General features: G+C 42.3%; 1 protein-coding gene across 10 annotated transcripts in view; it reads right to left on the bottom strand.

Moving 5' to 3' along the window:
* Window positions 1–12,326, bottom strand: part of LOC139550672 (zinc finger protein 521-like) — a 161,241-nt gene that overhangs the window by 21,266 nt on the left and 127,649 nt on the right. For 6 of the 10 annotated variants that reach the window (XM_071361719.1, XM_071361727.1, XM_071361722.1 and 3 more), the window contains exon 6: window positions 10,185–10,316. In XM_071361719.1, coding sequence (XP_071217820.1) covers window positions 10,185–10,316 — 132 coding nt within the window. The remainder of the gene's footprint in view (window positions 1–10,184; window positions 10,317–12,326) is intronic. The other 4 variants (XM_071361725.1, XM_071361728.1, XM_071361726.1 and 1 more) reach the window with 1 other exon arrangement.

Here is a 12,326-nt window from a genome sequence, read left to right as displayed (position 1 = left end):
AGTTTCTTTTTTGAAATCATAGTAAAATATTGAAAATGTTGCTAACAAAACAAATACAGCTATCAGGAAATAATGGCAAATGCAAAATTAACCACAATGACATAGGCTAAATGAAACAGAAACAAAAAAGAGAAACAAATGATTGTAAAGCCAATATATATATGCGTCGACAATAGCTAGGAAAACGCACTAAATCCGGGCGCCTGAATATGTTGTACGGACAATAAAGGACATTATGTCAGTAATTAAGAAAAAAATAAGTGAACTTTGATAGGCCTATCTGACAATCTTTGAACAGAGTGGTCATACCCGGCTGTGCTGCTACAGTACAGTGAGCTAGGACATAATGTTATGAGAATAATGATGATCTTTATTTAGAAATACTGTGGGGACAACAAACTAGAAAATAAACAACCACAGAAGAAATTGGCATTGCTTCGTGAAAAACATGGCCTCCATTACTCTACATCGCTAATGATATTGACAATATAAATATTCATGCAGATGCACTATTTATTTATGCAGACTAAGACTACAGTCACTATGATATAAACACATACACGCATACAACTTGCCTAGCACTTAAAATATATAAATATATACTATGCAGTTGTGCTTTAATTAAGCCATAGATAGTCCACGTTGCTACAGTAGACTAGGGAGATGGGTGTATGCGTGTGTGCTTGTCCGTGTAATTTGTGTGTCTGTGTGTGTGTTTGTGAGTGTGTGAGTGTGAGTGTGTGTCTCTTCTGTGTTCTCAGAGGGGCACTTCAAACATGGCGTTTGTTATCCCAGACCCCTGTGCTTTAAGGAAGTACGTACCGGCTGTCTACTCTCTAAGGTTTGGCTGCTTCCGAAAAGTTACCATGTGGGGCCAGGCTTCATTTGAATTTCTTAACGGCTCAAAATAACTTTTCTCTTAATGCATGCACCGCCTGGGCTGAGGGGCTGAGGCCCACAGGGAGGTGAATGAAAAGCAGCCGCTAAAGGTGAGGTGTCTATTTGAGAGCACTTTGGGGTCGCTTCAGCCCATTTGCCCCTGATGGGAGCCACACTGCAGCGCACGGGCGCATGGCGGAGCTCGCAACATCAACATGTCCCAATTTGAGTGCACCAGGGAGAGCTGATATTAATTATTGAGCTGTATATGCCTGAGGCTCACTTAGCTCTGGCAAACAGACACCAGGATGGCCGCCACCTACAGTCCTGAATTTCCTTTTTTAAATAAACGTTTATATATCTCCAGCTAGCGATTTACATCCAGAGTGACAGACACTGCCTGGCTACTAATTTCTCAGTGACAGCTGTCTGTGCTACACGACTAAACTAAACACCGTGTTGAACACTGATATGAACAAAGTCACTCTAATGAACCAACAAACAATGCTACAGCTATGGTTATGGTTATGAGTTATGGCACACTTTTAAAAACACAAGGACAAAAAGACAGAGATAGAGACAGCTTGCTGGATGTTCTATTCACAACAGCCTTGTTTTATCCCAAGGTTAACTACAACATGAGAATATCCAACGCTTTAACTATACAACTACTTTGTTCTAAAAGGCTACAATGATTGTGGCTTTGATTGTGTTTTTGACATATTTTTTCAAACTGAAAATAGGCTAGCAGACAATAGCTGTTTTTTAAAGCCATGGTTTTGTCTGTCTGCTCTGCATAGAAACAGGTCAAACCAACAACAGTGAGTTATCAGTCTTGGACTGGGAGGCAGAGAAATCCCTACGACAAAAAAAAGCTTCAAGACTGGGAGGCATCACTACAGACCCAGGTTTAATCCCGGGCTGTATCACAACCGGCCGTGATCGGGAGTCCCATAGGCCGGCGCACAATTGGCCCAGCGTCGTACGGGTTAGGGGACTTTACAAGTAGGCCGTCATTGTAAATAAGAATTTGTTCTTCAATGACTTCCCTAGTTATAAATAAACACTTTCATCTGGGGGTTGGGTTGCAGATCCCACACCTGCCTACCTACAATACAGTACACAAGAGAGGTGTCAGGTGAGCTCCTCATATCATGATGTTAACATGTCTACAGACCTTGTTCATACATCAATATTCAGTGGGTTGAAGTCATTGGTACGTTTGTACCAATCCTTGAAACATATCCCTGGCAAATATGCATTCACAGCTTGATCATCAGAAAATGTAACACTATGAGTAAAAACACCCAGTGGGCTAATAGGGGAGTGTTGTCTAACTTTTTATTTAGCTTTTATAATGCATTTTCCCCCAGGTTTACATTCACCTATTTGCAGGTTTTACTATATAATTTCTTCCATTCTAGACAAATGTCCTCATCTGCACCTCCCCTATATCAAGGTGTTGTGGAGGTTCCATTATGCACTGCACTTTTCCACACACTAACTATACCACATGCCAATATAGTCTACCAGTCTAACTGTCTATCCTGCCTTCTATCCACCTTTCATAATGACAATAGTGGTAGGTTGATAGTTTGTCCAGATCTGCAATATGCTAACTAACAATGATACCACACGTAAAATCATTCAAAGCTGCAACAATGTTCAGTAAAAGCGGAGAGGCAGCTCCAAAAGCTCCCCTATTGATGTTGTTTAGGGACAATTATCTTACCTAGACTAGCCTACAACACTACATAGCAATGAGTAATTGCCTTATTGTTTTCAAGTGAGTACCACATTCTATTCTAGGCTGTAAACTGCAGTGAAATTGTCATTTGAATAACGGTACAAAAGCCCTGTGATTTGAATATTTCATTCCATTAATTAAATTTGTATCAGTTGTGGGTCTACTCTGGACAGTTTATAAGGCATATAAAGGCACAATACCAGGCCAGTCTGGCTGTATTTTAAGACCTGAGATGCGCTGTCTGTTGCGGATCATCATTCTCCTAAGTCGTGCTATAATAATGTGGTCACATATGCTCCCAGCAGGCCCAGTTGTTCAGGAAAGCAGCATGCGTGCTCTGCCTCCTCTCCGATCCGAGCAGCTATTCCTCGCGCACCTAGAACCTAACACTTCAATATAGCCTAAATATTTGTCATTTATCTTTTAAAATGTATTACCTTTTAGGGGAGACAGGTAGCATAACGTTAAGAGCGTTGGGCCAGTAACCAAAAGGTCGCTGGTTTGAATCCCTGAGCCGGCAAGGTGGAAAAATCTGCATTTCTGCCCTTGAGCAAGGCAGTTAACCTACAACAACACCTGCTCCCCAGACGCTAATGACATGGATGTCGATTAAGGCAGCCCCCTTCACTTCTCTGATTCAGAGGGGTTGGGTTAAATTCAGTTGAATGCATTCAGTTGTGCAACTGACTAGGTATCCCCTTTCCATAAACACAATGTTTTAATCTGATTAAGCTACTTCAAAAGTCTCCTGTAGGCTACATGCGCACGTTAGTTCAAAATATAATTCAGGCATCCAACCTGTCCAGATTGTGGTGTTAAAAACGCAAACCATGATGTTGAAGCACCCAAAGTCAGTATGATTTGCTTATTGGTTGTGGTGCGTTGGCACAGAAACTGTTGGTGGAAAATTTGTTGCACATATAATTATAAATATAACATCAAAATGTTGAAAATCTGATTTCCACCTAGCTGATCATTGTCTACAGCTGGCTCTGATCGTAGTGTGGGTCTAATGAAACAGGCCGGGAGAGCTGTGGTGGTCGGCGAACCCTCAATCTTCTGGCCCATAGCCTTGTGTGTAATCGACTGTGCCACAAAAGCATGCCGAAGTGGCAAAGCCGATATCCACATTTATAAACACAGCGTCACTAAAGTTATTGTTATTTGTGGTCGGAAACATTAATTTGAGTTAATTTTATGAGGGGGAGGGTGTGCAAAAATGTTTTACAATACAAGGCGAGGGTTGTGCGAAAATATTTTTAACATTGGGGAAGTGGGCGCATTTTTTTATGACACTGAGTTTTGGCACATCGCGTTTAGAACTATCCCTATCAATGGCTACACAGGGCCATAGTAATAGCAGAGAGAGGAAGCAAGATACAGAGCAAGAAACCGAGAGGCAGAGAGGCATGGAAAGAGAGGGAGAGAGACAGGGAAAGAAAGGGAAAGAGAGGGAGAGAGAGACAAGGAAAGAGAGGGAGAGGGAAAAAGCGAGAAAGAAAGACGGGGAATAGAGGGAGAGAGAGAGAGTGAGAAAACGAGTGCGTTCGAAAGAGAGCGAGCGAGTGTGAGAGAGAGCGAGGAATACGACTTTGTGGACTTTTCTGGCTGTGTGAGTAGAGGCCGAATGAGTGAGCAGGTCTGGGGCTGGTCTGAGCTGAGGCGGCGGGGCAGAGGGGCCAAGGTCTCCTGGCTGTCTGGGATATTAAGCCCTCTGATTAGATCTCAGGGGCCTCCGCCATGGCAGACGTCTCCTTTACTACGGGCCCCAGCACGGGCCCCAACTCATCTTTATTTTGGCAGGGTGGATGGTGCTCTCTGCAGGCTGTCTCTCTTTCTCACTCTCTCTGAACATACATCACCAATACTAAGCTATTTGTGGGAGAAAAGTTGATCCTGCTTTTATTCTCCCTTTCATCTTTTTTATGTATTTATTTATCTGTTTTATTTACTTGTGTTTCACACCCAGGAGTTCATGATAGGACAGCTATAGATTTTCCGGCAACGTGAGTCAGTACTCTCAGATTGATGTAATTTCATTGTTAGTAATAAGGTTAATTTTAAGATGCTTTTTTAAAACTTTTGTTTGATACAACAACGGAAGAGACTGGCAGTTCATGGAAGGAATGAAAGGATGGACTACAGAAATCACTTTCTATTTCCAATAAAAGACAAAGAACATCTTGGAGTTTTGTGACTTTCATTCGCCTACTGTGACATAATGGGGGAACACCCACAACACTTTCTCCTGTTTTGTTTGTCTTAATATTCCCAATCACATTTTCCCTGGCAGCCCCTCGCAGCCACTCCTAAGGGTGCGGGAAGAGCAGACACTTCTAGCTGCAGGCTCCCCCACTTCTGAAACCTGTCAAAGCTGTCCTGGGAGAGTCAGCCTCACTCTATCTCATCATCCAGGGGCTTATGGACCTCTTTGCTCTCCTCTCCTCTCATCTCCTCTCCTCGCTTCCACTCCCATTTACCCTCCTTCCGTTCCCCAGCTTTCTTCCCCTTCTCCTCCCTCTCTCCATCCTTTCATCTTACATTCACAACTTGCGATTTGCAGAGCTGTACTGTAGCTTTCCCCAAAGTTGTCTTCTTCTTCTTCCTTTACTATATTACCTATGTTTTTCATTACCAGGTCCTATGTCTGTCCATTCTCCTGGTTTTGTAAATGGGATCTACCTCTACCAGACTAGAGTGTAATTGTGACCTGATTCAGGAAACTAGGCGTATGTCGCAAGTCACGACTTCACAGGAGAGACGTTTTTTGGCAGAAATGCCTTCTCGAATATGTGAACTTTCATGTGCCTTAATAACAAACTTTTATTTCATCATTAAATACGAATTAAGTTATTAAATTACGAGCCTAGTTGGTTTAGCCAAAGAAAAAATTATCTGGATATTTTGGAGGCATTTCTGAACATGGCGCCAATGTAAACCGAGATTTGTGGATATAAATATGCACATTATCGAACAAAACATAAATGTATTGTGTAACATGATGTCATATAAGTGTCATCTGATGAAGATGTTCAAAGGTTAGTGATTAATTTTCTCTCTATTTCTGGGTTTTGTGAAAGCTATCTTTGGCTGGAAAAAATGGCTCTGTTTTTTGGATTTGGTGGTGAGCTAACATAAATATATGTTGTGTTTTCGCTGTAAAACATGTAAAAAATCGTACACGAAGGGTAGATTAACAAGATGTTTATCTTTCATTTGCTGTATTGGACTTAATGTGTGAAAGTTAAATATTTAAAAATTATATTTTTGAATTTTGCGCGCTGCCTTTTCAGCGGAATGTTGGGGGGGGTTCCGCTAGCGGAACGCGTGTCCTAGAAAGGTTAATAACAAACTTTTATTCCATCATTAAATACGAATTAAGTTCTTAAATTACGAGCCTAGTTGGTTTAGCCAAAGAAAAAAAGTAAGGAACCTTCCCACTAGCCATGATAATGTGTGGGCTGGACATGCCGAGAGATGAGTTTCAGATTGATCTGCAGTGTAGCATCTTGTGTCATTAAAATGAGCTTTTCGTTATGCGTAGATAATCCTTTCTACTGCAGTTTTTTCTAAAGATATAATGTTAGCCATGGAGAACTGCAGATATGTTGCTACTGCTCTCAATAACATTGCTGCCTTGAATTTATCAGGCGCTATCGACAAAGATCAGTGGGAAAAAGTTGTGATGGACTACTTTCTGGAGGACGATCGTGCCATGCTGACTCTCTCTGAGTCTGAAAACGAATCAGACGATGAGGAAATCCCTGATTTAGGTAAAAACATTTTAATTGAAGAAGACATTGTAGAGTCTTCTGATGCCATTAATGGGGAAGAAACGGTGATCAACAGTATTGTTGTCACGGAAGAAGTTGACCTAGTTTTGAAATCAGTGGAACACAACGGGCTAAACAAGCTGTGCAAACTAAACGGAAACGACACAGGACGTCTTATTTAATGAAAGGGGTTGCAGTCTGCCGTGAAGCTTTCATCCATGTATATGGGTAAGAATCTAGCTACAGTTTCAGATATTATACGTTTCTAATTTTGTCAGAAAGTTGTTTTCGTTGCAAGTTAAGGCTTGCTGTTAGCTAGCCAGCTGGAGTTCGATGGCTGGCTTACTAGCTAACTTTTTTGTTTAACTTTAGCTATGACAATCGGTTTGTATTGCTAGTAACGTTACTCTATGGATTGGCATTATAGTTTCTTATTTAGCTAGCTAACGTTAACATGACATGTCTAAACAAAAGACCCTAAGTTAAAGCTTGCTGTTAGCTAGCTAACATTAGCTGAGGTTAGATGGCTGGCTTGCTAGCTAACATTAATTTACGTGTATGATTCGCTAGCCAGCTGGAGTTCGATTGCTGGCTTGCTAGCTAACATTAACGTTGAACCTAATTTATTTGAATAACTTCAGCTATGACAATCGGTTTGTATTGCTAGTAATGTTACTCTATGGATTGGGATTATAGTTCATTTTTTAGCTACAGTAGCTAACATTAACGTGACATGTCTAAACAAAAGACCCAAAGTTAAAACTTGCTGTTAGCTAGCTAAAGTTAGCTGAGGTTAGATGGCTAGCTTGCTAGCTAACGTTAATGTTGAACCTAATTTATTTGGTTAACTTTAGTTATGACAATCGGTTTGTATTGCTAGTAACGTGTATGATTGAATTGTGTGTAATGTTAGTGATGTTTTCTCAGAATGCCATTTCGCATCTATTGTATAATAATGCTAAAATATTTGTATCTGGAACTTTTCTTTCAGCATCAGTAGAACACGCCTGACTCTCCTCCACCAGTCATACAAGGAGAATGGTCTAATGCCTCCCATCAAAAAGAGAGCTGGCCCAAGCAAGCAAAGGTAGCAGCGGAGTCATCACCTACATGCTCCATTTCTTCACCAAGTACAGAGTTGGGGAAACACGTGTGGACCTGAATTGTGATAACTGCAGTGACCAAAACAAGAACAAGTTTGTGCTCTGGTACCTTCACTTCCTGATCCCAGGTCACACCAAGTTTGCCCACGACTGGTTATTCGGTCTCATCAAGCAGCGCTTCAGAAAGACCAGAGTGAACACTTTGTCTGAGATTGCTGGTGTTGTGAAGGACAGCACTGTGACAGGGGTCAACATCCCACAGCTGGTTGGACTGGAGGAACGTACGGTGCTGGTGGAAAGCTATGGCTGGGAAAAACACCTGACTCCGTACTTCAGGCCGCTGCCACAGATCAAGCAGTACCAGCACTTCAGGTGAAAATAATTGTTTCATTACATTGTATGAGGTTATTCTTCTTATCTAAACTTGGGAGGTGAATTGACATTGTGCAGGGTTGTAATGTTTTCCAATTTTTTGTTGTTGTTATTCCCTGTTTTACAGCCTCGATGCTCTGGAGCCTGGTGTTGTTGTCGCCAAGAAGCGTTCTGACTGTCGGGACCAGGTTTCAGCTGCTGCGCAACACTGACATTATTTCTCCCATAGATGGTCTGCCTGTATGAGCACCACCTGGACTGGATACAGCTGTCTGGTTTAATATAAGGAATTTGAAATGATTTATTCTTAAGTATGACAATTTAGTACTTTTTCCACCACTGGATGTGCCTGGGGGTTATAGCATTTCTTTCACATGACCCATCAATTTAGATAAGTGTGTCTGGGTAACCGTTATCTAATAATTATAAAATATCTGGACACTCTGTTTACCTGGAATTTTCCCTTATTGTAGGCTACTACCAGTATTAGTCTTAACTTTACTACACTACTCACTGTTTAGCACATGACTTCATGTGAATCCTTAAAGAGATGTGTGGGGCTGGCTTAAGAGGGTGTGAACAATGCTGAATGGGTGTAGTCAAAGGAGAGCTCTCCATTAGGTACCATATCACTCAAAGGCCCTTTTCTCAAAACTGAGTTTACAAGTGTATCAACTTTCAAAGCAGAATTACTTTCCCATTGTTCCTCAAAAATGAAGTGTATGATATACCATTTTGTAGCTCTGAGTCTCTACTTTTATCCAATGTAAAAATAAAAAATAAATCAAATTTTACTACATAAGACCGAATGCAGGTGGTGAATAACTCAAATGAATAACTGCAAGTAATTTTGCCCCTCCGACACAGACATGCCTCTCCGGGTAAACTGGATAATTTGGATACAGACTTGTATCACTGAGTCCATCTTAATGGGTATAAATGTTTTCAAGGACAGACTGGGTCTCACAGACAACTGCCCCCAACCCATTTCTCCCTATCCAGAAAATGCCTGAGGAGGCTAGTGTGATCTGAGTCTCAGCCTGTCCCCTCCCTCCTTTCTCAACAGTAGCAGGCCTTTCAGTCTCTCCATCCATACTCCCCATGGTCCACCACTTCCATCCATCCCCCCGTCCCCCGCCTCTGTGTGTCTGCTCTACCACCACTGTCCTGAGGGTGCTCTCTCTCTCTCTCTCTCTCGCTCACATTCTCATCCTCTCTCTCGCTCTCCTCTCTCTCTCTCCCTCTCTGCATCTCTCTCTCTCCTGCGCCTGCCGCCGTGATCGATATGGATGCAGAGGGAGAAGGGGGACCTGTCTGTCAAAGCAGCCTGTAGAAAATGAAGGCTCAGATGAAGAAAGCATGCTCTGTATATTAAACGGCCTGACCCCGGCAGGGGGAGGGGGGGGGGGGGGGGAGGGGGGGAAATATCAATAAGCTGCTGCTAAAAGCGAGATAAGGCCAAACAGCAATGAGAGGAGATGGGTATGAGAGAAGGGGTGAATACTGAGAAAAAGCGAGAGAAACAAGCCAAATGAGTGAGCATCTGTGAACATGAAGAGGAGAAGAGTGGAGGAGTGAAAATATGAGAGTAAAATGATGAGACCTGATCAATTCTAAATATTAACTGATGAAAAAACACTGAGATAAAAACGAGTGAAGTGAGTAAACAGCTGAGGGATGGAAAAGAGTGAAAAATAACGAGTATAGCTAAAGAGCTGAGAGAGGGGGAAAAGAAAGAATGAGGAGAAGTTAACGACTTTGCAGATTTCATTATAGAGATAGTTAACCCTGTTGACACTGAAGGAGGGCGTTATCCTCTCCGGAGGAGTCCTGCATGGTCCTTCCACCTCCACACACACAGACAGATGAGATCATTACAGCTATCAGCACCACCGACATCCACAATTAGCACTTCACTCTCCCTCCTTCACTCCCTTCATCCCCCCTTCCTCTTTATTCCACTCTAGCACACTCTCTCCCTCTCTATATACCCTCCCTCTTCCGCATCTCTCTTTCTCTCTCTCGCTCTCTCTCCCATTCTCTCTCTGCCCTCTTCTACCCTCTATCCCTCTGCTCATGACAGGTCTTGATTTAGAGGCAATTTTAGTAAATATTAAGATGCACGCAACGAACTGCTTTCAGCTTTGGCTGACCTGCCTTTCTGACCTTTTCATACTCATTTAGAAAACCATTTGCCATTTTAGACAAACAATGAGGTTTCTGAAAATTGCTTTGCATTGTAATGCAATTTTGTGGGTGGGGCTCTCTGAGGACACACGTGCAAACACACACATGCACGCAGACACTCACCTGTGAAGCAGACAGGACACTTGAAGGTGCCGCCCATGCCCTCGAAGCTGTGCTCGATCAAGTGGCATTGGAGTTTGGCTGGCGAGTCGAACGACTGACTGCAGAGCTTACACTCATGGTTCAGGCCCTCTTCTAAGGAGAAAGAGACCACACAACACACAAAACAGCATAGTTAGAAGGGTGAATAATCTGAGTACAAATAGCAGAGAGGGATCCAGAATATACACTATCGTTCAAAAGTTTTGGGTCACTTAGAAATGTCCTTGTTTTTGAAAGAAAAGCACATTTTTTGTCCATTAAAATAACATCAAATTGATCAGAAATACTGTGTAGACATTGTTAATGTTGTAAATGACTATTGTAGCTGGAAACGGCTGATGCTTTTATGGAATATCTACACAGGCATAAAGAGGCCCAATATCAGCAACCATCACTCCTGTGTTCCAATGGCACGTTGTGTTAGCTAATCCAAGTTATGGAATAGCCTTCATTTATCAGAACAAGAATAGACTGACGAGTTTCAGAAGAAAGTACTTTGTTTCTGGCCATTCTGAGCCTGTAATCGAACCTACAAATTATTATGCTCCAGACACTCAACTAGTCTAAAGAAGGCCAGTTTCATTTCTTCTTTAATCAGAACAAGTTTTCAGCAGTGCTAACATAATTGCAAAAGGGTTTTCTGATGTTCAATTAGCCTTTTAAAATTATAAACTTGGATTAGCTAACACAACGTGCCATTGGAACACAGGAGTGATGGTTGCTGATAATGGGTCTCTGTACACCTACGGAGATATTCCATAAAAAATCTGCCGTTTCCAGCTACAATAGTCATTTACAACATTAACAATGTCTACACTGTATTTCTGATCAATTTGATGTTATTTTAATGGACCAAAAATGTGCTTTTCTTTCAAAAACAAGGACATTTCTAAGTGACCCCAAACTTTTGAATGGTAGTATATATTATTTATTTTCTCCTCCTTCCCCATTTAATTGAGCTCCAACACATTTGTGTCAAAGGCTCCTGCCTGTAATTTTCGTGGCTCATACAACAGTAATACAATGTGTGATCTAGACCCATCAGGCATAAATTGGATGTGTGGGGTGGGGCCTAATTGCACAGGCGAGGTCTTGCACTTTGAACATGGCAAGCATCGCTCTTTTTGATTGGCTAACACGCAAATTAATTTCTGTGGGCGACTTGGTGTGGGCAAATGGCTGTAGGGTGCAGTGCTACTGTAGCTTGATAAAGGGAAAGATGTAATGCATAAAAAACATGTAGCCAAGCGTGGGAACATATTAATTTTATAATCAACATTTAATAATAAACAATATGAGCAAGTGAGAATATTATAGATGTTTCAACATCTCAACGTTTACACACTTCCCTTCTTTATCACCATGGCATTTTAACTGCTCTCTTTAACACAACTGTTGAATTCAATCTCATGGTTTTCAACCAAGATGAATACCCATATTTTCATGTTATTACTAATACATAAGTTATAATTAATACATGAAATGAGATATTGCTCATGGCAATGGCCAAAACAACTGTGAGTCTGCATCCATTCCCCTGTCACATTAGAATGTATGACACGTCTCTCCCTGACGGACCGATATTTCAGACCTTGATAGCTGAAATAAATGGCATTGGTTCAGACACTGAACCTTCCCTAATGCTCATTTGCTGCACAACGATCCGCTGACTCAGCATTCCACAGAACCGAGCTGCCCATCTCCTGAACTACACGCCAATAAAAACCCAGTGCACTCTGCTATCCATGCAGTTGGGCCTGTACTCTGTCAAAATCCCCTTGTCCCGTGAAGCATGGGTCCAGGCATGGGGCCAGCGAGAGGGGGGTGAAGGGGGATGGAAGGAGGGTCCCTGGGTGCCTATCCAGGGCCAGGGCCCATCCTTCAGTCTCTACAGCCCAATGCCCACAACATGGGCCCAGGGTACCAGACGCGGAAACACACAATCCACCTAACCAGCTGTGGCCATCCAAAGCCCTGGAGGATCAGAGTGGGGGGTTACCGGATGGGCCTTGGGCAAATCTGGCAACGCAACTCACAGATCTGGCAACGCAACTCATCTTAACAACAATGGCCTGAGATGAACGGGACAGATTCGTCCCAGAT

Source organism: Salvelinus alpinus, chromosome 23 (genome assembly GCF_045679555.1).
Source record: "Salvelinus alpinus chromosome 23, SLU_Salpinus.1, whole genome shotgun sequence".
NCBI classification, from domain to species: Eukaryota; Metazoa; Chordata; class Actinopteri; order Salmoniformes; family Salmonidae; genus Salvelinus; species Salvelinus alpinus.
Note: the sequence above shows the minus strand (reverse complement) of the source record. Positions and strands in the feature narration are given on the sequence as shown.